Source organism: Strongylocentrotus purpuratus, unplaced genomic scaffold, assembly GCF_000002235.5.
Source record: "Strongylocentrotus purpuratus isolate Spur 01 unplaced genomic scaffold, Spur_5.0 spur5_scaffold_8, whole genome shotgun sequence".
Classification (NCBI taxonomy): domain Eukaryota; kingdom Metazoa; phylum Echinodermata; class Echinoidea; order Camarodonta; family Strongylocentrotidae; genus Strongylocentrotus; species Strongylocentrotus purpuratus.
The window spans coordinates 8,403,832-8,429,659 of record NW_022145614.1 but is presented as its reverse complement, the minus strand read 5'-3'; the positions used below and the strand labels follow the sequence as shown (position 1 = coordinate 8,429,659).

The following is a 25,828-nucleotide window of genomic DNA, read 5'->3' as shown; positions in this document are numbered from 1 at the left end:
TAACTTATTTTTTAAACCATGAGTAAGCAAGAGGGGTGGTGAAGGAAGTGGATGATAGAAATAGATAATGTGATCATAAAAAGTATGAATGGCATACCAGTGAAGTGGTTTTAGAATAGGATTTGGTATGAACGATTCAGGGTTCAAAACCAAATCAGTTTATAACCAGTTGCCATGGAGAGAGTAGCAATACTCCAGTATCTAGTCCATCACTTAGGTCTTTTATATGTAAGTTTCTTTGATATTTATCTGCAAGCATGACTCTTTAATCTTTCTGTTCAGATTTACTTGCTGAATTAGTTTTGAATTATTTCAAGTGTCATTTTCACTCTTTTGCTAGAGTATTCACCAAAATACCAAATAGAGAATCTCCACCGTAAATCACCACCATTGATTAATGCCTGTTTTTTCTGTGCACTCAGAAAGCTGATAATGATATCTTCAAATGCCCATGGCTTTAAATCCTACATAAAGGAATAGGTAATAAATATACTCTTGCGTCTGCAACATGAAGCACATAGAGATCGAATCATTCATGTGTTTTGAAATGTTTTCTCTGATGGGGATTTTCATAGCTGGGCCAGTGCCAAAGATAACCTTTTTTTAAAACCATGAGTAAGCAAGAGGGGTGGTGAAAGAATTAGATAATGAAAATAGATAATGTGGTCATAACAAAGTTGAATGTCAGGGTAATGCAGTGGTTTGAGAAATGAGTCATGTCTTGGTGATTCAGGGTTCAAAACCAAGCCAGTCTTTCAATGTCTTTCATTGGTACAGCAACAATCATCCAATATACTGTTCCTCATTAAGGACTTTCACCTGTACATTTCTTTGATACTTATCTCCAAGCAGTATTTTTTGTTCCAGCCGCCTCAAAAACACATGTTCAAGTATAACTATTTCAGATTTACTTGTTAAAGTAGTTTTGAATTTGCCAGAGTGTTATTTTCACAAATTTCCCAGAGTATTCACCAAAGATAACTACCAGTGGTTAATGCCTCCCTGTGCACGCTTATACCTAGTTATATCTTAAAGGTAAAGACCAGTATTGGAAAAGCCCCAATTTCAAAAAATGAAATGGAAGCTCTCATTACCAATCATGTGAAAGAATATGTTTTGACTAATACATGATGATAAAACATTTGCCGGGAAACCGCCTACTAATTCATATATTTGGTAAATTTGTTTCTCTCATGGTCTGTGAGAGATATAGGGTAGTCCCATATACATCTTTCTGTGTATAGTGCTTGTAACTTTACGAAGAATGGGCCAAATTTCTTATCATTTTGATGATTCCAGAACCTTGCAGATGCTAGATGCTAGATGATCAACCTTTTCTGATCGATTCCACAACGTTTCTTTCACAATGCAATCGCATGACCATAACTGGTCTTTACCTTTAAAGTAGTTTTGAATTTGCCAGAGTGTTATTTTCACAAATTTCCCAGAGTATTCACCAAAGATAACTACCATTGGTTATGGCCTCCCTGTGCACGCTTATACCTAGTTCTATCTTAAAAGGCCCCTGTATCCAAGTCCTATCGATACAAAGGAATAGATAATTAAAGCTTGATGCCTCCCTCAAAAGCACCAGTTCACTGAGCAAAACCAGGAGCTTGTGATTTCAAGACCATTATTTAATCCACTGATGCATACACCTATTAATCATTGTCTACTTAACCGTGCATAACTAGGAGCTATTTGGCCTGTATAAAGAAGTAATGATTTACAAATCTCTTCATTTCTCTTTTTCTCATCTCCTTTTTTCTCTCCATTAAAGGTTTCTGACCCCCAAGCCGATGCGAGGAAACAGGATGGGTGGTAGCCGAGAGAACCAAGGCAGACACAGCCGATCTTTCACCAGATAGATCAACAAACTCAAAGACAATTCTAAAAGATGATCATTTGCAAAGAGGACCAAGGCAGACACAGTCGATCCCTTGATCACTTAAAAGATCAAGAAACTCAAATGACAATTCTCAGAGATGATCAATGCAGAGAGAACCAAGTCAGATACAGCCGATCCTTCACTTGATAGATCAGCAAACTCAAGGACGGTCCTTAAAAATGACAATTTGCTTCTGTTGGCTTATATTATTCTGCAAGATTAGTGAGCAAGATGTACATGATTATTAACCAATGTCAGTAAATCGGAAACCCCCTATGAATGAGGAAAGTCTTGAAGAAGATGTGGCTATGTTATACACTCTGCTTTAAACAGTACACATGTGTAAAAACTGGGAAACGCCCATGCCAATCATCCACTATGAATAAATTTCAAACTTATTGTGAGTCCTGCTTTGTAACGAGATGCCTACCTCCTGTGTTTGTTGTATAAAATATGCTAAATAAATGGTTTTTAATCTTCTGAATTTAAGAGTAGGCCTCTCTACACTGCTGCCTGTATTGTGGTCAAGTGGTTAACATAGACATATGCTTGAATCATGAGTGTAAATCATGCTAGTCATTAAATGTATGTCCATCCAATACACTACAATTAAAATATCATAACTAAATTGTTTGTCCCTAAGTGGTAAATCAAAGTTATTTGATCATTTGCTGTCACATACGCTAACAACAATCAATGAGAAGAAAAACGCAAGTAGAAATCGCAAATGTCAGTTTACGTGGTATTTGGTCTGATCGGTGTGGCTCGATCAATGCTCTAATAGGGCTATCAACTTAATAGCATTATTGGGTTTACGAAAGACTGTGGTGATATTGGTAGCATCTGGGAAGAAATACCCGGGACTTGCCCACATGTTCATAGGATTGACAGGAATTTCAAAATGATGGAGGCATTCAGCAAAAAAATGCCATCAGGCTCATATATTGAATTGAATTGAATTATTTGATTAATTTGCTAATTATTACAGAAAATCTTTTCTCCATTGGTTTAACATAGCAAAGGTCAGAGCAAAGATCATCCTTAACATTTCCGTCTGCATTCTTCACTCATGATAATAATTTCACTCTGAAAATTTAATAATGTAAACTCTGAATTTTTGTTCTGACATCCTTTTACAGTGCCACAGCTGGCAGTGTCTCATAATCACCCCCATTGCTCCCCTTACATGTTTAACAGAGTTTCTCAAAGAGAAAGGACCAGTAGATTCAATTGTTTGTTATGTAATTCTGGTGCATGCATCTGACTATTTTTTGTGTTTGAAATCCTTTATTTTTAACACACATATGCCCAAAAACCTTGCATTGGTGATGTGATGTAGCTATCTCAATCTCATGATTTTGTTTGAGTTTATTTCATTTTGTTAAGCAAAGATAGCTGCTCCATGTGTACAAAACTTGCTTCAGGAGCTCTTTATAATGTTGGTACTTTAATTGTGATTATTTTGTAAATAATCTTGATGATGAATTAAATCTACAATTTTTTTCATGTAACCTAAAAAGATTACAGTATTTTGTTCAAAGTGTGGTAGTTGTGGTTTTGTGGGAAACATGTAATTCAAAGCTCTGGTCTACATGAGACGATACTTAATTTCACGGGGCAAAGACTATTAGTAATATTTTTATCTTCCAAATTTAGTTTCTTCTTGATACTTGGATGTTACTCCTGCTTCTTGATTAAGTTATTTTCTTGTTTAGTTTGAATCATTTTTAATTTTCTTTTATCTTTTCTCTCTGTATTTTATTCCGTCATATATCTATATCTGATTCATACTCTCTCTATCTCTCCACCTCCCATCATTCTCCCATTTCACTTTGTGTCTGTACATTCCCCTTGGCCACTAAAACATTTTAAAACCTCTGTTGTTCTTTCTCTCACTCCTTCTGACAGCTATCTTTGTTTTTCTCTCTATCATCACGTTACTTTGATCCATTTATAAGACTTCAGACCTTCACTTTTATTGTCTTTCTTTCATTTTCTTGCTTGCCCTGTTACAGTTTATCAATAGATATGAAGAGAGAGAGGAAAAAAGGAAAACATGAGGAAAAGAGAAACAGAAAGAGAGTGGAAGAGAAATAGAAATGGACAATGTTTGATTGAGAAAGAGAAAGACAGGGATTAATCAGAGTGATAATAAGAAAGGAGTTGGGGGAAGAGAGAGAGATAAAGAGAGAGAGAGAGAGAGAGAGAGATAAAGAGAGAGAGAGAGAGTGCGAGAGAGAAAATGAGCAAGAAAGAAAAAAGTGAGATAAAGAAAGAAATTGTGAGAGATAGAAAGGGAGCGAGAGAAAATGAGCAAGAAAGAGCGAGATAAAGAAAGAAATTGTGTGTGAGAGAGAGAGAGAGAGAGAGAGAGAGAGAGAGATAGAAAGGGAGCGAGAGAAAATGAGCAAGAAAGAGCGAGATAAAGAAAGAAATTGTGTGTGTGAGAGAGGGGGAGAGAGAGATAGAAAGGGAGCGAGAGAAAATGAGCAAGAAAGAGTGAGATAAAGAAAGAAATTGTGAGAGATAGAAAGGGAGCGAGAGAAAATGAGCAAGAAAGAGCGAGATAAAGAAAGAAATTGTGTGTGTGTGAGAGAGAGAGAGAGAGAGAGATAGAAAGGGAGCGAGAGAAAATGAGCAAGAAAGAGAAAAAAGAGCAAGATAAAGAAAGAAATTGTGAGAGAGAGAGATAGAAAGGGAACGAGAGAAAGAGAGAAAATGAGCAAGAAAGAGCGAGATAAAGAAAGAAATTGTGAGAAAGAGAGATATGAGAGGGGGGGGGGGGTGGAAGAAAGGAGAAGAGGAAGGGATAGGCACGTTCATTTCCTGAGCAAGCAAGTTGCATATCCGTCATATCAAGCACGTACACTATTGCGCAATGCCCAGGGTAATGTCACGTGACCTGGCAGATATTTCACCAGAACTTCAAGATCAAGGCGAAAGCCAGATGATATATATTTTTTAGGAAAAAAATTAGTTGAAGAAGGACGAAGCCAAACAAACTTTCTAGGGTGGCTAGGGGAAAAATCATGTTAAAGTTTTGAGAAAAAAATATAGCAATAAACGCATTATGGAAATATTAATTTTGAATAAGGGAAGGGGGGGGGGGGGACTTATCTAGGGTGTTATGCGGTGTCACAGAAATAAGGTAAATAAGAAAAAGGGAGAAGAGAAATTACACTGACAGTAAAATATAGCACCTTAAATATTCACATGGTAGACGCATACGAAATGTAGTCAATAGGTTTCCCATTTTATATATTTTATTATTTAAATAAACAAAACGATAAATACATGACCGATTAGGCACTGTATTGAATTAACTGAATACATATGGTAAACGACATCAAACTTAGTATAATTCACACATGTTGATTAAAGTATTTCCATAAATAAATATTAATGATGAATACACATAAAACAACGATGGTATATCCCGGTATGATAAATAAAAATATTAACGATAAATTATTGATCGAACTATGCTAAGTATTGTCCTATTTTTTTCTTCTCATGCTCTATAGACTGCTCTTCTCTATGAAAGGGAATCTACAATATAAGCTTAGCCTTTTACTATATTTCACCACAAATATATTTGTCTAATATCAGTTAAATACTATGCAATTGTATTTATATCGCCGTTATGTTAATTCGACTTTAAAAAAAAAACGTTAATTGCCTGATATTATCTATGTATTTTGTTTACACCTATTGTAAGAATTGTGATTATTCTTATTGTTTACTGCTTTTGAAAAAAAGTAGACGGAAACTGAATTTTCGAACATTTCTTTCTCAAGCTCTGCTTACATCAGGCGCGTACGCAGGATTTTTTCAAGGGGGGGGGGGGGGGGGGTTTTAACATTTATAAATCGGTCCGAAAATTTCGCAACGACTCAGCCAGCCGCTGAATAAGCGGGGGGGGGGGGGGGGGGGGGGTAAGAGGACACATTTTTTTTTTTTTTTGGTCCCAAAAAAATCGCAACGACTCAGCCGACCGCTGAATAAGCGGGGGGGGGGGGGGGGGGGGGGGGGGGGGGGGGGGTAAGAGGGCACTTTTTTTGGGGGGGGTCTCGAAATTTGGAAATTTGACATTTTGCTCCGTTGGGGGGGGGGGGGTAAGGTCACCTTTTTTAGGTCGGCCATGGGAATAATTTTTTTTTTTTTTTTTTTTTTAATAATTAAAAAAACAAAAAACACAAAAAATTTCCAAAGGGGGGGGGTTTAACCCCCCAAACCCCCCCCCCCCTGCGTACGCGCCTGGCTTACATTATTCATTAAACTGGCATGCTGCTTCAACTGTTGTTTCCGTCGTGCCCTATAAAGTCTGAGGTCCTCAAAAATACCCTTGAATGAGGAAATATCCCTAGGGAAAGAATCAATTACCATGACATTGGAAATATTTCCGAATAGGGCATTTGCTTGATGATGTTTTTAGGTTGGTCTTGATTGTATATAGGTTTGTTTAATGATGACCACAATTTATCGATTATTCATATAGAGGTTTGATGTTTGGCTATACATTATTTGAACATTTTTTAGACAAGTGAGAGAGAGAGAGAGATACAGCTTTTCACAGATCACCATTCATGATAATGACGACGATAATAAATAACATTTAGGCAGCCCTGACTGTACACCAATAAACCATTAGACCAAGGAATTATCGCCTCTCTGTGGGACTTTTTTAAATTCAGGTTCCTGGGACAAAATTATGCCCTCTAGTCCACTCCGTGGCTTTAGGTTTAAAAGACTACAACTTTATACAACTGCACCCCTAGGCTATCTCTTTAACGTTTGGAGTACTAAATGTTAATCCCTCTCTTCCTTTTAGTTTTAAAATCCCTTTAAAGCAGTTCCCGAAACGTATGATTCACTATTCATTGAGGATGGCAAGAAGAAAGAAATATGAAATCTAATAATTCGCCACAATCCATCAATTTCGTTAGCTATAATTAAATGATACATATTAGTGTGTATGATTAAATATATCTATCAAATGTTAGTCATATAATCTTTACTTGTATGTGCATGACGTGAGAGACCTGACCAGAGCTAGCAACAACGCATCTATTGTAACCATGGTAACTACTATGTAATACGAACAGGGTAAAATTATTTGCTGAGCAGTTGGTATTGATTTTCTAGTTTCTATGTCTGAAAGCTAAAATATATTTTGTCGGTCCCGTACAGTTTACACATTCATTTTTTGCTTTCTAAAAATAAATCGTGATAAACCGCATCCGCTTTGGGCTTTCCCATTCCTGAGGCCTCCTTGTAAGATAATAGGGACTTTTAGATTTGCGTGGACTGATACGTGGTACTTCCATTCACGGCAGTGCTTTAAAAGGACGTCGATCGTAGCATAGACCTATTGTCTTCGTGCGAATCTAAAAGTCCCTAATGTATGGCATAAGAGGTATAATATAATTAAAGATTACATATACTACATTAATGAGGTAACACTTCCAAGTGAATGGCAGCTATATCTTGAGGATTGAGTAATGGCAATTATTGTGGCCTCAGTGACTTCGTGGTGTAGACCTATATGCAAAGAGAGGATTTTAAAGAAAGAAAACAGATAAAATTGTAAATAGATTTAATGATCAATGAAGTGAAACACGTTGCATTCTATCTTCCCCTCTCTCTCTCTCTCTCTCTCTCTCCCTCTCTCTCTCACTTACAAAAATACCAAAACGGAGTTCTGATCATGTTACAATTTAAATATCGAAAGAGGGAAAAAAAAAAAAAAAAGCTCTCACATGAGTCACATCCCACACCTGTGCACATTTAATCCATTTAGATATTCTTGACGCGTTGCTCCTATACGATGAACATTACCCCCCACACGACGACAACATCTATTCTATATTTCATAACATTTTGATGGTAATACCAATGACAGAAAACCTAAATCTTAAACAGAGAGTACATTATTTCCACAGCTAGATTAAATACTTTAAAAGACCACCATTACATGTAACGAAAAAACAAAAACAATAATAAAAACAAACAAACACGTCTTGAGTGGCGAGCGACCCTTGTCATGGCAACATGACGCATAATTATAACCTTTATGAGAGATAGGACAGTCACCCTATTCAATGCCTCAATGCAGATTACAGTGCAGAATATCATAGACATTGGCTGACAATCAAGTACGGTGAAAAGGGGATATTTTTTTTAAGAAATTGCAGTTTTGACAAAGCGTTAGGCTTCAGGGGTTGGTTACTGCAAAACAATGTGAATGTGTTTAGTTAGTAACGTAAAGACACATGCCGCGGCAAAGAAGATGAGAGAAAGCGAGAGAGAGAGAGAGAGAGAGAAAGAAAGAAATAAGAGAGAGAGGGAAGGGTTGGGGTTCAAAGCTCAAGGTGATAGGCCTATATCATAAGCCCATAAGCCTTTTCAACTGCGCTCACATATCATTTTGCAGTTGGGTCAAGTTGGGTCAAACGATTTAATAACTGTCTGTCTTTTTCTTCAAAATGAGAAACTGGGCTATTCGTACTTGTAATAACTGTAGTTCAGATTTTTCAAGAGAAAACAGATTCGTCGGCTGAAGCTAAAGACTAGACTGACGCAAGCTGAGTATAGGGTGTCATGTAATTCTATCTTTGTGTAGTCTTCTTTCCAAAAGAAGCTCGATCTCATCAGTTTTGGTAATATTTTGTTACAAGTCTTACTAACAAGGGCGAAACTTCTCGTTGGTCGTATCATATTTATACACACATGGATGTTATATTTACAGGAAGGTGTGGCAGCTATATATGGGTGGGTGTTTAGGCAGTTAAGCAATATCATCTAATTTTAGAAATTTAGTCGCGAGTATTAGGGACCTATATCGAATATCTAGGATTTCCTTTCAACGCCTCATGTAAATACGCATTTGACGCAAAATGTCTTCGAAGTGAATCTTGTTTTATACTGGAACTTGACAACACGTTAGAGGCGGGTCCAAGATTATTTAGAAGGGGCTTGGGAAGGGGTTTAGGACTTGGGAAAAAATTGGAAGCGTTCGAACTTCGACAGTGGCGACTATTTTGTTTTATTTTATTTTTAGGGGGGGGGGGGGTGGTGTTGGGCCACCGATTCATTTTCCTTTGACTTTAGATATGAAAAATGTTGTGAACCTGCATGAATGAGGTATAGTTTGGTCTAACTAATGAAACATATCTTTGGTTACATTAAATCATTTCATCAATTTCTAGCATTTGCAATTATTGTCAATATGTAATTGGCCTAGATCAACTGCTTGTTTAGATTTTCTGTAATTTTTCAGTTGACAGTCATGCCATCCAACTGTACTATTACTATTAGTGATGAAAAGGAAACGACAACCACTGTTACTTTCTTTCGTTATTGGTGCTTAACCAATTAACTCGTAGCCCCACCCCCCCCCCCCCCCAAAAAAAAAAAAAAAAAAAAAAAAAAAATTAGGAACAGCTCAGCAAAAAGATTTGTGATAAAATATTTGTCTTTAATCCACAGAATCCGACTTAGCTGAGCGGGCATCGACTATTTTTCAGAGGCCTTGAACGAGACTAAATATATTTAAGATATTTTTATAAGTAGAAAAAAATATTCAGTGATTTGCTATCAGAATTCCAGAGCTCACCCCTATGCGTGCCCTCTTTAGATATGACCTGTGCTGAAAGGGGGTTACACGGTAGCCATAGCAACCATATACATAAACAGGCCTGAAGTACATTTCGCGGTTCAATTATAATACGAATGAAATGTTCACATTTTCTCAAAGCTGGGGGTAGCTGTATAGACTTGAAGAGAGATGTATTATTTTATATTTTTTCCCTTCAAAACATATTCGTCGGACATAACACATTGCAATCCCAGAAACAAAACGCATTATTTGTCCTGCTCTTTTCTACCTCAATCTTTACCCATTATAGTAAGCTATGTCAAATATTTAATGGAATGGGATTAAAATTACGGTATTCTTTGTTGTGGAAATAATACCGAATAGAAGAAAGTAGAATAGAATATAGAATGGAGTGAAATAGAGAGGACTAGAGTGGAAAATAAATTGAATGGTGAATGTAATTATATTGAGTGGGGATGCATAGAGCGGAGCTGATTGAATAAAACAGAGTGAAATGAATTAGAAAGGAATAATAAAAGCCGAGAGAAATTAAACGATATGGAATGAATTTAAATGAAACAGAATGGAATGGAGCATGTAATAAAATAAAATAAACTATTTGGAGTAGGCCTACGCAGCATCACTCAAAATGAGAGTATGCCTACGCAGCATTACTCAAAATGAGAGTATGCCTACACAGCATCACTCAAAATGAGAGTATGCCTACACGGCATCACTCAAAATGAGAGTATGCCTACACGGCATCACTCAAAATGAGAGTATGCCTATACGGCATCACTCAAAATGAGAGTATGCCTACACGGCATCACTCAAAATGAGAGTATGCCTACGTAGCATCACTCAAAATGAGAGTATGCCTACACGGCATCACTCAAAATGAGAGTATGCCTACGCAGCATCACTCTAAATGAGAGTATGCCTACGCAGCATCACTCTAAATGAGAGTATGCCTACGCAGCATCACTCAAAATGAGAGTATGCCTACACGGCATCACTCAAAATGAGAGTATGCCTACACGGCATCACTCAAAATGAGAGTATGCCTACACGGCATCACTCAAAATGAGAGTATGCCTACGTAGCATCACTCAAAATGAGAGTATGCCTACACGGCATCACTCAAAATGAGAGTATGCCTACGCAGCATCACTCTAAATGAGAGTATGCCTACACGGCATGGCCTATACACGCATTATAAAATGATGACGTAGATCCTAATCAAATGATTGGTTGAAAGCATACACGTGACCAGGCATTTATTTTGCCTAACGCGTAATTTGGGTAACGACCGGTCATTACCCAGTGGTAATGACCGGTCATTACCACATCTTGTTGTTGCTATCGTAACCATTGAGATTTCATCGTTTTACTTTTACTCGCGAGAATGGCTGCCGCGGCATTTAAAGTGCCTACTTTTGAAATTCTTTCAACTGCACAAATGCAAGAGTTATTGAATGGGACTGATTCTGCTAGTACCAAGAAGAGCATAAAGTTTGGCTTTGCGAAATTTGAAGCTTTTTTGGGCCTGAAACAAATTGAATTGGGTGAAATCACAACCGACAGGCTTCGACTGGATGACGTTTTGTGCACGTTCTATTCAAGTCTCCGTCGCGAAGATGGATCGTGGTACAGCAAGAAAACGATGCAAGTGATCAGGTATGGTGTACAGAGACACTTTTTGGACTTGCATAACTTTGATATTCGTGACAAGGCAACATTCTCACAAAGTGTGAGAATGTTTAAAGCCGTCTTAGTGAAGCTCAAGAAGGAAGGCAAAGGTTCCACCAAGCACAAACCCGCGATCTCATCTAGTGACATGGAAATCATACAAAACTCGTCGGTGCTCGATTGTGACACGCCAGCTGGATTACAGAACAAAGTCTTCGTCGATTTTATGACATATTTCTGTAATCGTGGTCGAGAAAATCTTCGAGAACTTAAGCCAGACGATTTTCGACTTGAGACAGATGAAGACGGACTTCGATACATCACTAAAAGAGATCAATTGACAAAGAACAATCGTGAGGATGATGATGAGGTGTCGAACAACGGAGTGATGTACGAAATACCTGGAAGTTCAAAGTGTCCAGTTGAGAGTTTCATGCAGTTTGTATCGAAGCTGAACAAAGATTGCCCTTTTCTATGGCAGAAACCAAAAGCAAAGAAGCCAGAAGATGGTGACAACTGGTACTGCAATGCTCCAGTTGGCAAAAACACAATGGGAAATAAGATGAAACAAATTTCCCAGAAAGCTGGATGCTCAAAGTTGTACACAAACCACTGCTTAAGAGCAACATGCATCACGACCCTGGATAGAGCCGGTTTCGAGTCTCGAGACATTCAATCAGTGAGTGGTCACCACAGTGAGCAGTCACTCAGGAATTACTGTAACACTAGCCACGAGCGGAAGAAACAAATGTCCTCACATCTTGGGAGTCATCTCTACGAGAAAAGAAACATCACTTTGCCTAGTGCAACTCAATCGGTTCCAGATCCTGGTCCTGGACCTGGTCCAAGCAGGCCTAATCGCGCCTATTCCATGCACACGACCAGACAGCCGCTTGAAATAGTAGTTCCGGATCGTGACTCAGATAATGTAGATGTTCATGTGAATTCCCATCAACAACTATCTTTTTCGCTTTCGCAGGAGAAGGTACACCAGGACCTTTCAACGACATCAAATACTTTTCAAATCCACGATTGTGTGGTGAACATTTATAATAATTAAATGTTCAACTTCAAGACAAGACTTTGTGTAGGCTAGGCCTAGATCTACATGTACATATGTTTGGCTTTGACTTGAGTTTGACTTTGACTATTTCAGCTTTTTAAACAATTCTACATGTCATGATGTACATTATCGCTGTTTGGAAGTTGCACTTTGGAATGACATTTTTAGTTTTACCTCGCTGGTTCGGGTTCTAAGTTAGGCCTAGAGGCTAGGCCTACTTCAAGTTCTACGTAGACTCGAGTCTAGACGTTCATTGTTCCAGTTGGAGTTTCAATTTCAAGTTTTTCTATGACCTGTTGCATTGATTTACAAGTTTATGATGGATGATCCTGATGATATAAAAGGTAAGACTAAAAAAGTAAGATAAAAAACAATGAGTTCTAGATCTAGAATCTCTACTTAGATCTAGAAATGTAGTGATCTAGACTAGTCTAGATCGTACTCTTAGATGTAGACCTAGTCTAGATCTCATTCTTGAGATGAGGTTGATTTATCAAATAACAAGGATCCACGTCATAATTTTATAAAACAAATAATACACATCATTTTGTTCGGGCATTAGTAACATTACCCACACTCGGTACCTTTGAAAAAGTCTAACCCGCCCTCGGCTATCGCCTCGGGCGGGTTAGACTTTTCCAAAGATACCTTGTGTGGGTAATTCTTACTAATGCCCTCACTGCTGTGTATTATTTGTATATTAAACCAGATGAAATATGATAGCTATCACTACAGAGTTAACGAATTTCGTGTTATTCTCTTTTATTCATGAGTATATACCATTCACGGCGCATCAACAATGCATTGATAATTAACTATCAAAACACTTGCTTCGCCATAGCCGATCAAGCCTAAAGTGATTTGAGTCTGTAAAAGTACAGGTGGAAATGTTATGCTTTATTTTCAGAAAAAACAGGAAGAAATAACATAAACTCGCTCAGGAACTTAATGTCTCATCATTGTGTCAATATTTTTCACGATGCTTTATTTATGTGTACTTTTTGAAAAGGTTACATGTACAGTTTTCCCTTGCGTAATGTTTTATCATTCTGATTCATGTTTTTCAACCCTAGCTGAGCTCAATCTGAATGGCATAATAAATTAAATCGAATCGAATACAGATTCGGTTGATATCTTACCATGTGTTATAGAGCTGTGATCATCTCCGTTCTCTTGCACACCCTGCACGTATTACGGGCCGTCTCCCCCTCCTTGATAGACTTAAGAAGCTCCATCAGCTCCTTACGCTCCAGCTCCAGTGCCTCCATGTGCTGGCCCCGCTGAGTCTCCAGGGCGTTCATCACACGGAGCTCATGCTGGAGGCTGGTGATGTCTCCTTCGACATAAAGAAAAACGTATCAGAACAATTATTACACCCTGGACAATCATCTCCCGGAAAATTAACCCTAAGGACAATTTCCACCCGCGGACGATTATCCATCGAGGACAATGTTCCCTTAAATTACCCCCGAGGACAAATACATCCCCCGAAGATTATCCCCTGTTCATTAGATGGGAAGTCCACCCTGATATTAAGTTGATCTTAGGAAAAGCAGATTTTTTTTTCCGGGGGTGGTTGTCCGGGGGGGGGGGTAACTGCCCCGCTGGTAATTTGGACGGGAGGGGGGGGGGGGGTGATTGCCCAGGGGGTAATTGTCATAGAACCAAAGAAAGAACCCCGGTTAATTGTTTTGCCTTTATTTGTTGAAAATGTTGATATTTGGTATTTGACCTCTTTTTTTTTTTATGAAGGAAGCCCAATCAATGTATTAATGAACAAGACGACAAGGCCCTATCCGATTTTCGGGTATTGTTCAAACTGTAAAATAAAAACGAATTATTATCAATATTATTATGAAGCTGTCTGAATTCTTTCATAGGTCTGCAGCCTACTAACGTATTCTTTTAAAATGAACTCCAAGCGTTGACTTATAATTATGGTTAGTGGCATAGCAACATCAGAGCAGGGTAACATATGCCCCTCCTAAACAAGTGATGGAAACAAAATCTAGAGTAAAAAAAGAGCGCGAAAAGAGAGGAAGGGAAGGGCGAGCGGAAATAATGACAAAAGAAGACGCCTGGACTAAATCCGGCACCCCTCCCATATAATCAGAAGCCTTGTAACTTCATATTTGATTTTCCGAGTAAGGTCGGTGCCCCCCTCCCGAACCGTTCCAGTGTTCCCTCATTTGGTAATGGTACAGATACTGTAGTGATTTAGGATAAAAGCATCAACTTAATTTGTATTGAAGGGAGCTGGAAGGGGGAGGTGGGGGTAGGGCCGTAGGGGTTCCGTGACTAAGAATTATTTATACCTCTGAGTTGATTCATTGTCTGATGCATGGTGCCTACTCTTTCAACCATATGGGCCCTCTGTGAGTCTAGCCTCAACTGCATCTCATGTCTTAGTTCTTCTTGCTTACAAATCATCTCCGATCTCAACAGCTCAAGCTCGGTTCTAAGTTCAGACACACAGTTATGGGATTCAAGTTCAGAGCTGAGAATAGTTAGCCCACATCCATTTGGGCAATTGGAGCTACGGTAGCTACAAGTGGCCAAATGAGAATCTAAGAGGCGACGCTCCAGAACTTCATCGCAACCTCGCGTTCTGTTTGGACATTCCGCGGTACCATAGGAACATTCATTTTCGTGTCGGCTAATGACCTCGAGACTGCAAACTTCAGAGCACCCATTGTCTGCATTCACACATCGAAGTCGAAGTTGGTTCAGGTCATTGCGCATATATCGGAACAAAGGTCGAAGGTCACATTCCTCTAGACTCTGTGTAGAAATTAATGATTTCAACAATAATTATTTTTTACCAACAGCTATTTACAAAGATGAAAAGAACATCACAATATCGTTTTACAACAACTGTAGGAATTAGGGTCTAGGGAGTGAGATGGAGTGGTAAAATAAAATTACATTGTCTGCCATAAAAAAAAAAGCGATGTAGCTCACTATAGCAATATATCAAACGTTTCCTTTCATTTATCACAGCATGGGGCAGTAAATATTAAAAATACAAATTGATCTACTATAAATGTCATGGAAAACATCCCATGAATTCCCGAGGCAAGTTCAATGGGGTATTTGTCATTTCGTAATTAAATTGTAATTATTGAATTGCTTGAAAGAATCAGTTTGCTGATTCGAAACGAAGAGAAATTATGGCAGACGGAAATAAATGAAACTTGAAAACAAATCAAGTAGACTGAAAAGAAAAAAGGAAAATATGACTTGAATAGGAAAACGACTTGAAACTAATATCAGAAAGAGATTAAAAATTAAAAATAAGTTTAGATAATAAGTGGCACGTATGAACACGTCCTTGTTAAATACCTGTCTATCCTCTGGGCATGTCCTCTCGTGTACTAACCAGCCGTGGATACATGTTGCACAGAAGGCGTGTTCACACGGAGCTTGAAGTGGTTCTTCCAGCACATCCTTACAGATGCCGCACATGAGACCATCCTTGATTGGTTCTACAAACCGATCCTGATCGTAACCCATCCCTCGAATAGGTTCAGTGAAAACGGGGCTAGTAAGAGGTATATCCCAAAACGTTGGTGGAATGCTACCAGTTTCCACAAGTGATTCCTGAGAGGATAACTCCGACTGACTTGACAATGAAGAGTGTGCGGGGACGTACTGCGTTGATATGTCATCGGTACTGAAAGAGGGCAAGTCAACAAGACAGTCTAAGTCGTCTAAATCACACACAGACCAGGCCCTGTAATGTGAACGAGGAGGGAAGAAACACATAAAATTGCAAAATATAATTAACAAAAATATATGATCCCGGTAGCAGTAGTACTTCACAGGACGTATTATCTACTCGATATTGAACAATTTTGAACGATTTGAATGATTTCCTCCAATATTTGATAATAGGACATATTTACTCTTTGGATTCACACATAATTTTGGAGAGACATATAAACACACCCACACAAAAATAAAATTCGCGCATTAAATTTCCACAAAACAAATAAGTGATAACAGCAGAAATGTTACAACGTATATAGGCCGAATATATAAGCAACAACAGTGCGTATGGATCGACCCCCCCCCCTCCCCCATGATTAGTCCATAGATCGAGGAGACCATTTGGCAACCAGTTGAATACAACATCAAAAATATCTGCCTTAAATATTTATAACTTCAAAATACTAACATAATATTCCGCTGTCGTCCGCATACTGATGACTGCAAATGAAATACGCTACTAAAATGAACGATGCAAACCCGAAGTCAAGCAACTCAGTTACTGAGTATACTCAGGATAGCCCTACTTATCCAGATATTAAGTACACATCGAGCCTAAAAACTCAAAGCAAACCGTCAATGTTGACCAAAGCAAGCAATTAAAATGATACGAGTTTGATATCTTGTAAGAGAGCGATAAATTTACCATCAATCATCTGTTAATTGCTTGTAAAAAATATGTCTCAGGTCATTTTTGTTCTTCCTTATGGCGATATATTGCTACTGCTGCTCACCAAAAGCGTTAAAGATATCCTTTGAAGACATATAGTCTATAGGTCAGGTTACATACATCATTAATGCATTGTGTAGATCGTTATCTTATTTAGTGTGCATTTGTAATTCAATATTTTGGACTAATCAGGTTGGGCATAGTAGTAGTAAGATTATAAGGAACGAAGGTGCACCATCCCAGGTTTTCATTACAAATCTAAGACAAATCATTATTTATTCCTGTTTCCCCCCCAAAAAAATCAAATCGTTTGAATCGTTTAATTATGAAATATTTGCACATCGAGCGCTATTAATGATCTCTATTCGTCATTGAACAATACATAAGACATAACACCAATTTTATCTACTTTTAAACTCTTTTATCAGTTTCCACTTTTAAATATCTAAATTTGTATAAACTGAACGTTTTTTGTATTGTTAGTACAGCTCATAACAGATATACATGTTCAAAATTCCTACCCTTTTCTTCATGTAAAAACATTGTAATAATAATAATAAACAACAATAACAACTACATCAAACACAATACTACTACTAATACTACCACTACTACTACTACTACTACTACTACTACTACTACTACTAGTATTACTACTACTACTACTATACTACTACTATTACTACTACTACTAACACTACTACTTTTACTACTACTAATACTCCTGCTATCATGGTATTAATGATAATGATAATACAAATAAATAATGATGACCATATTAAAGATGAAAAATATGAGGAACATATTCTATACTATAAACAATCCTTAACATTTGTCCATTTTCCGTAGATTGTGTGGTCATTCTGGCCTTTGTGATAATAATAATGTAGGCATACAATTTACATAACACTCAGTACCCCGGTCAGTTTATACATCTGTATACAAGTAAGTGCAAAAGTCATGTTTATTTTTCGGATGAAGCTTTGAATAGCAACGATATCATGTTTGCTAGCGCTGGGGTAAGCAGACAGAACTACATGCTCTTCGGCTTATGCCATAAGGGTGGGTAGCGTCGTAGGAAGAAGAAAAGAAGGGACGCCCCCCCCCCTCCCCACAAAAAATGGGGGAAGGGAAAGGTAAAGAGGAGAGCTAAAAGGGAACAAAAAAGAGGAAAAGGAAAAGAAAAGGGTAAAAAGAAGGGAACAGTTGCGATTAATCCCGCCAACAAACCTAAAACATTGGCGTAGTGATGGGGGGGGGGGGGGGGGGGGGTGACAGATGCCAAATATAATTCAAACGTGGTTTATTTCTTATTCGATACCCTTGATTTACAAGATTATTATTTTTTAAATACTTTTAAAATATTTTTAACACACCCTTTCGGCCATACCGGGGGGGGGGGGGCTTTGGACGAATGGTAGCGTTCAAGTTAACGCGACGCGACGTGACACTCCCAACGCACCCTTTCGGTCAAACCGGGGGGGGGGCTTTGGACGAATGGTCGCGTTCAAGTCAACGCGCCGCGACGCGACGCTACCCACCCTTATGGTATAAGCCATGCTCTTCTAACATGTCAAATGCCTATAGAGACTGTTATTTAAAGTTCGTTAAAAGTTTGGGACAAACATTCTAAAAAACCTTTCAGAAAATGGAAAAAAAAAATCAACTTGGAATACAATTTTACTTAAGTTCTTCATTACATTTCTATAAATATCTTTAATAGATGACAATAATATCTTATTTCCAATTTTTGCATCTTGACGATTGTCTTCAGTTTAAAGAACGATGGAGGCTTTATAAAGAAATTTGGATTAGATAATAGTACACCGAACGGGGGATGCATCCTTTAATATTAGTTGGAATTATAGCGACTGACTTGCAATAAATTTCAGAAAGTTTGCACTGGTGTTAGTACACCAACACGACGTTGTGATGATTGCGGACACTCCTATCGAAATCTCTGCCAAACATATTTTCACTATAACCAATCTTAATTAAGTACGAGGTAAAGTGTATAAAGCCATTTCAAACGTTTTAATACAGAATTTAGACAATTACGTCAAATACAAAACCATATAATGAAGCGCATGCTTTTGCAGGCCTAAATATTATTGCGTGTCTTTTTTATCTGCAAAAACACAGAGCGAAGAACACAATAATACCAATATTTATTTTTAAAAAGGAGAGTCAAAAAGAAATTATATCGATGAGGATAAGAAAAACAATAAGCATTGTTCATCATGCTTAGTTAAAGCTCACCTGGTAACCACATGAAAAACAGATGATCGAGGTTTAATTGATAAAATAGAGGATACATGGCCGACGGATCTGATCCAACCTTGAGCAACCACCGAACCACCAACCAGACAACATATCATTCAGCATCTCCATCCCTGACAAAAATATTTTTCTGTTTTCCACCCTGCATAGTAACAACATCCCCTCCCCATTCTATATGAAAAGTAGATTGCCGGTAGAGCAGAATCTAGCCTAGGCCCAGTTAGAATGCTATGAGGTATTATGTTTGCAGGAAAGTACGGAGAGGAATGTGTTTTTGAGAATGTATGATGTGAACGCCCTCTGACCTGGGTTGCTCTCGAGAGCAACACTCTTGGGAGACATGACCCTATCCTAACTTGACCTTAAACGAGACCTAGAGCGAGTGCACGATGGAAACAGGATCGGATGCTAGTCTTGAGTTTCAAGAGAACACTAGACGACATGGAGTAATATATCTCTGCTCTTTTCTTATTCTTTGCTTTATTTTGGCTCTTACTTGTCACTAATTGTATCAGTATAATTTTACTTTAATATTTGCTCTTCTTCACTAGCGTAAATCTTTTCCAATTTTCTTTCATTCGACGGTAATTTTGTCACTATCACCACTGTGGTCAACATAATTATCATCACCACCACCATCACCACTATCACCAACACCACCGCCAACATCACCATCACCACCACCACCACCACCCGAACACCACTATTACCACTACCAACACCACCACCAATAACACCACCATCGCCGCGACAAAATATCCCTAATAATCATCATCCTAAATGTTGATGTAACTGCATGTTGTCATCTATAGTGTTAGTCTTTTCTGATTACCACTATATTAATCGTCGTCTATCGTAGTACTTCATGGCGCGCGGTAGTATTGGGGGAGGGGGGGGGGGCACATGGGCACTTGTACCCCATCTATTAATACGTTGTCCAATGAACAGAGCTGCTCATGAAATTTCATTATTATAAAGGTAAGGTTCATGTAATCCAGTCCGGATGTGAGCCAATTCATTTCAACTTGAAAGACGTCAAGTAGATTACGTTTACGAATGACCGTGAAGAAGAATTGATACAAATTATTATTATGACTGAATCCGCCCATACAATTGATATTCAGAACTATATTTCTAAGTGTATATAATTATTGTTTTGTTTACCTGGAAAGTGAATGGAAGAAACGAAGGGGGCGCCTGCATGACTCTTATATACCAAAGATCATCATTCTGGATTCCCAGTCCCTACCTCTTTAATATCAGGCGCTGATGGAGCTTAATTGGCTGAGTCTCAGAAATACAGGAACATGAAATATCTATCAGCATAATCCATTTGGTCTTTATTCATTACTAATGGTTGTTCCCGTTCCATGATGGCTGCTTCTCATTGCTCCTTTCCCTACACGCGCTCAAAAGACATGTTTTTATGTTCACCACCCGTCTAAAGACAGCGGTTATGATCGACCCGGCCCCTATACATCAAAATCTAATGGTGTATGGAGGGGTATGGATGGGTGGGTTAGATACTGTCTGTGGTCAATTGTTACACCTCTATGACGTAAGGCGTTTCGGCGCTATTCATTCCGTGGGCGTTTTGTTATGCTGTTTTGTTATTCATTTTGTTATGCTGATTGCCATCTCGAGAAGGTGCTTCAAAAGATGGTTGCCGTTTTGCAAAAGGAAAACAAGTCAATTTGATTTCAAGTAAAGCTTTGTCAATTGACGTTTCTGAATGGCATATAAAAGCGCTGAGGAGGGGCACGAACCTGAATCAAATACATAAGAAAGAGAGAGAGAGAGAGAGAGTTGTCAGCGCATAAAGCACTAATTTGTATGAACTATTTTACTATCTTTATTTTTATCATCAACCATGTAGAAGGGGGATTATATGGACTCGGTCGGTCACCCCGGCCTCCTTATTTTCGATCCACACCACCGTTTCGCATCACATTATCATTATCCTGCGAGGTTCTCAAACCAAAGGTACTTTCTAGGAATTAAGGCTCATGCATATCTAACATAATAAATGGATACAAAATTACTGTAGGTCCCTGGAGCTTTTATGTTTTACGAGCACATCCTGGATTTATTACCGGATAGGCCAACAAACAAGCATACAAACACACATAAATTTGTTTAGAAACAAACAGACAACGTAAAACAATCAATGCTGCAAATATAATGATTTTTCCATATGCATACTTAACACGAATTGTTTCAAGATCACAGTTTTAGTAGCCTTTACAAATTTACACTTTCTTATATAAAAATAAATCTAAAAAACTAGCTTATCGAATGACTAAAAGGGCATGCACTGCGGAAATTGATCAAATGTAAAATGATCCAAATGTATTACCACTTTTATGAATGTGTAATAAACGGATACAAACCACAATGTTGGCTCGTCATTTTTCATTACATTAATACATGTATAAATTGCTGCTGAATATAACTATCATATTTTGGGGGTTTCCATGTCTATTAAAAGTCTGTTAACCTAATAAATATAATATATATAAGCCAGTGAACTTGGCATGTAGAAGCGGCTCGAAACAAAATAAATGTGAAACAATTATGTCACAGCTTAGGTGATTACCCGATTTATTGTTCATTCTTTCAAAAAAAAATATCTGCTTAATCTAGTGTTGGGGAATTTGTACCCAAAAGGTTCAAAAGATTTAAAATGCTTGTTTTATTTCTGAAACGGCCCCACCTGGGGCATCGACAAAATACGGATAAATGGCACAAACATATTTTAGAACTAAAACAATAAAAATGAATATCTTACATAACAAAGGCAGCAAACAACACACAATGAATTGAAGGCAAAATTACAAAACTTACTTAAGCAAAGACATTTCAAGGCTAAAAGTACTTATACCATGATATAAAAAGAACATACAGTGTATTATATATATATATATATATATATATATATATATATATATATATATATATATATATCTAACCGCCCACACCACACCGTCTCCTATTATAATGAAATAATAGAATCGAGCTCCGAGTGAAATCAGTTTTTTGTATTGGTCCGCTAGCTATGACTTCCACTCGGGGGAGGGGTTAGTTCAAATAGACAACCGATTTGAAATAAAGTCAAAGAATAAGAGCGCTGGGACACGATATAGTATTTAAGGTGTGATATATGTTCATTTACCAATCACTGACCTGTATCAACTATTCTTCTATAACAGTATTTATTATCAAACAATGTCATGAAAATAGTATCAATAATCCATAAGACCTCTTCAACATATATTTATATCAAAATACACCTTAAGCTAAAATATACTTCAAAAGCCTTAACTTGTTGATCTAAATAAATGGGACATTAAGGGTTGGAAAGAGGGAGGTTAATTAGAAATTGTTAGTACCGTGGCCACTTACATACAGCACGGTAGACTATTCGCGATTCGAGTGGATGTACTGATTCGGCCGTTTACAGACGAGATGAAGAGATGGACAACGATGCTACGGGTATGGGACCAGGAAAGATGACGACATCGGAGACGGGAAAGGAATCGGGAACACAGTTGCGGGATCAGGACGACAGGATATACAGCAGGAACACAGGATCAAATTCAGGAACTCAGGATCAAAATCAGGAACACAGCATCAAATCGGCATAGGGTTAAAGGTACCTATTTGCCGACGTATCTGCAATCAATGTTTCTCCTATCAATGTTCCTCCTTATCAATCAGTTCCTGACACTTTCAAATCAAGTTCCCTCGAAGTATGTTGTATAATTTGAGTTGAATATTCCCGACTAGGTGATTAAAGTGACTTGGCTTTCTTGAACGATTCTGGTACTTCGATAACTTTGTGAGTCCAAAACTCGTTGATTTTCACATCCAACAATTAGTTGTTAGTTCAGGGACAGCTTGAGGGAGAATGGGAGGACAGGGGTACAGGTAGAGAAGACCAAGTCGGGGTGGAGCCAAGTGAGCAAATTATTCATGCAAACTACTTTTATACCTCATTAAACATTCATACTCGACTTTTCCTCTGATCATCTTATTGGTCATTACTTTAAAAGGGGGAGGGGTCTAATCTAAAACTAAAGTGATCTTCAAAGAGCATATTTCAAAGAATAGTCACAAAGCATGAATGACCACAAGGAGCCTGTCTGATATCTAAATTCCCTTTCATAGAGCTTAATCTCTACTATTACAGTTTTATTAATGGCATTTAAGTCTAGTACACTAGTAATCAGTATTGTATCGAACAGGATGGATTAATACTGTGAATGGCAATAGGGTCATAAAGGCTATACCCCAGTGTGGGAGCAGGATAGCTTCAATAGATAGCTTCAACTAGACATGCCAGCACATTTTAGAAATACATCTATAACCAATTAAGATAAAGAAAGATACAGCAGAAAGAGACAAAGATAAAGAGAGAGAGAGAGAGAGAGAGAATACAAGAAGAAGAGAGAAGGACTACATGACCAATATACCACCACGTTACACATATAAACATGTACATGCAGATACCAAGGGTCTAATGCTTAATTATTATTTTTTTGTATATCATAATGTAATTTAATTTTAAAATTAAATAACTTATAACATTTGATAATGTTAATTCTTAGACTAATGTAATAATATTTCTTAACAAACTGCTTAAGAATGTTATAAAGACCGGGTATACGGGAGCATAATAAAATTCATCACCCTGTATAACATAAGGGAAACAATCCTAGAGGAATAGTAGCCTACTATATTACCTCATATCGATATATTTACGCAGCGAATAAAGAGATATAATGGCGCCCTCTATAAATTCGCCCGGATAATTCGGGACTTCCCCGTTACAACGCTCGAAAAAGGTATTTTTACCGATTAGGGGAAGCCCCTACTTACACGGTGGCGTATACGTAATGTCTGCTACATTTTGCTGATTTATAAAACGTGGCCTTGTGATAAGTATTTGATGTTCTAGAAAGTATGTTGACAAAAACATAACATAACAGGAACTACGTAACCCCCGACGATGTCGCTTTCGTGCATTTTACCAGAATATAATTATAGCCCACAGAGATGGTATATATTTGGAAGCTACGCCAGAAGAAGCACTTGAATTCTCCACAGGAAAAAACGACACAGGCCACCAGTTAGGGTGTAATTTTCATCTGATATCGCGTTGGAAAGACCTCGAAGTGACTCAAGACAGAACATTCTTCTCTGTATATTGCAGAAATTACTTGTAGTGACTCAGACGCGATTGGTGAGTTGATGAAACAATATTTTGTTTCATTCCACTTCGGACTCGTCTTAGCTAATGCGATTGACCTCACGTCCAGGTGACCCGTGGGTGGAGAGTGTCATCTATTTACCTGATTGAATCATCACTTTTATTTATTTGAAAGGTAAGTTTCGATTGCCTGGTTTTGGACGTGACTCAGGCCATTTGTAACACACATGTGTTTCCTCCTTTGCTTACAATCAACAATTTATTACTAGTATTCATTTTCAATTCCACACTTGATCCATTCAAGAAAGAATAGTTTTAATTAGAACAACCAAGTAGATGTTTTTTAAACCGAGCTTTGAACTTAAGAGAGAGAGAGAGAGAGAGAGAGAGAAAAGACAGAATGAATGGCAGATAGACAAAGGAGAGAGATGTTGAATAACTAATAAGCGACATATACATTGATATAACATTAGAAAAGGCAGAAGGATAGACAGAGACGCTGAGAGAGAGAGAGAGAGAGAGAGAGAGAGAGAGAGAGAGTGAGCGAAACAAAACGAGAGAATGAACGGAATGATGAAGGAAATCAAGCTTAATAAGAATTAATCTATAGATTTCCGACTATGTTTGATATTCCTCCCACTTACATCATGGGGGGGGGGGGGGGGTCAAAATTCTTCGTAGTATACGCAAATTGTCAAATTGTTCTTGTTTTGACTAATTCTTGTTGACATAAGTGCAGTTGTGTGATATAATACAGATGGAATGATGAGTGTTTTACTCGTAGGCCATGCTGTATTGCGTAGGTTAATAACTCCTTGGTATAACCACGGACCTACTCAGAAAGGTTAATTGCATCTGTTTCAATTCGAACTAATAAAACTATTTACTGTCATCGACCTTTGTACCCACATTGTCCTTCCCATTTATTTTTAGACTATGTAGTCTAGTGCAAATAGAGAGATGAGACCTGTAGTGTAAATTGTATTCATAGACGGGAACAAAAAGAGGTGGAAATATAATTATAAAGTCAGCTTGAAAGAATATAACATTTCAAATACAGATTAGGCCATTTTATAGTTATGACACAATAGCTCTATTACTGTAAACGTTAAAGTTGTGTTCTTTTTTCTGGAATAGCTTTATCCAGTAGGCATGTTTAGTAAATCATTCTGAAAATACATTATGTGGAAGCATTGTGACAAGAAAAACACGGCATTGTTGGGTAACTTGTAATTATAGGCCTATATGATAAATTTTATGATGCTAGCACATGGATAACCATTACAAAAAATGCCATTCCTCTCACATATTGATATTGTCGATCTCAAAGAAATAGCTTTAAGGAATTTGTTAAGACTAAGGATAACTATTTTTCATGACCTCGTTCGTAAGCATTATGTATGTCAATAAGAATTACATATTATCGCAATTTCTCTCGGGTTTTTTCCGTTGAAAGCAATTTTGCTATTAATATCAACATCTTGATATTCGATTTAAAAAAAAAAGGTTACTACTGAAGCCAGATATAACATGAACAAAGTAATGGCCATTGCAAGTCATGGGGCTTCTGAAAAGCACAGATGATTAGGTACATTAGTATAAAAGGTGAAAAATGAATATTGGCCTTAGACAAAATAGGCTAGTAGCGCCAACTGCATTTTTAA

At 37.7% G+C, this 25,828-nt stretch overlaps 3 protein-coding genes across 5 annotated transcripts in view; 2 read left to right on the top strand and 1 right to left on the bottom strand.

Moving 5' to 3' along the window:
* LOC580517 (protein virilizer homolog) overlaps positions 1 to 3,860 on the top strand; it is a gene marked incomplete in the record, with an annotated part of 33,823 nt that extends 29,963 nt beyond the window's left edge. The window contains 1 exon segment of the mRNA XM_030975595.1: positions 1,781 to 3,860. Coding sequence (XP_030831455.1) covers positions 1,781 to 1,868 — 88 coding nt within the window.
* Positions 3,861 to 6,613: 2,753 nt separating this feature from the next.
* On the bottom strand, positions 6,614 to 23,026 carry LOC576742 (RING finger protein 151). Of its 3 annotated transcripts, none has more exons than XM_777016.5 (5): positions 22,358 to 23,026; positions 15,580 to 15,970; positions 14,553 to 15,018; positions 13,377 to 13,573; positions 6,614 to 7,429 (listed from the first exon to the last, which is right to left on the bottom strand). In XM_777016.5, coding segments are annotated over exons 1-4 (1,050 nt in total). In that variant the 5' UTR covers positions 22,360 to 23,026; the 3' UTR covers positions 6,614 to 7,429; positions 13,377 to 13,382. The 3 variants fall into 3 exon arrangements, with proteins under 3 accessions (XP_782109.2, XP_011676941.1, XP_011676940.1); XM_011678639.2 differs by lacking the exon at positions 22,358 to 23,026 and adding an exon at positions 20,205 to 20,721; XM_011678638.2 differs by lacking the exon at positions 22,358 to 23,026 and adding an exon at positions 18,935 to 19,631.
* Positions 10,731 to 12,932, top strand: LOC105440296. Its single transcript, XM_011670268.2, has one exon. It carries the CDS (start codon positions 10,891 to 10,893, stop codon positions 12,232 to 12,234), a length of 1,344 nt encoding a protein of 447 aa, XP_011668570.1. The 5' UTR covers positions 10,731 to 10,890; the 3' UTR covers positions 12,235 to 12,932.
* Positions 23,027 to 25,828: the final 2,802 nt, after the last annotated feature.

What these genes read in the sequence shown, in the direction of transcription:
- LOC105440296 (XM_011670268.2), top strand. Translation starts at nt 10,891, where the DNA reads ATGGCTGCCGCGGCATTTAAAGTGCCTACTTTTGAAATTCTTTCAACT.
- LOC576742 (XM_011678638.2), bottom strand. Translation starts at nt 19,053, where the DNA reads ATGATATGTTGTCTGGTTGGTGGTTCGGTGGTTGCTCAAGGTTGGATC. An exon ending in GTTTTTCATGTGGTTACCAG is followed by an intron (nt 15,971 to 18,934) that starts GTGAGCTTTAAC and finishes TTCACATTACAG; the next exon opens with GGCCTGGTCTGTGTGTGATT. An exon ending in GACAATGAATCAACTCAGAG is followed by an intron (nt 13,574 to 14,552) that starts GTATAAATAATT and finishes TTTATGTCGAAG; the next exon opens with GAGACATCACCAGCCTCCAG.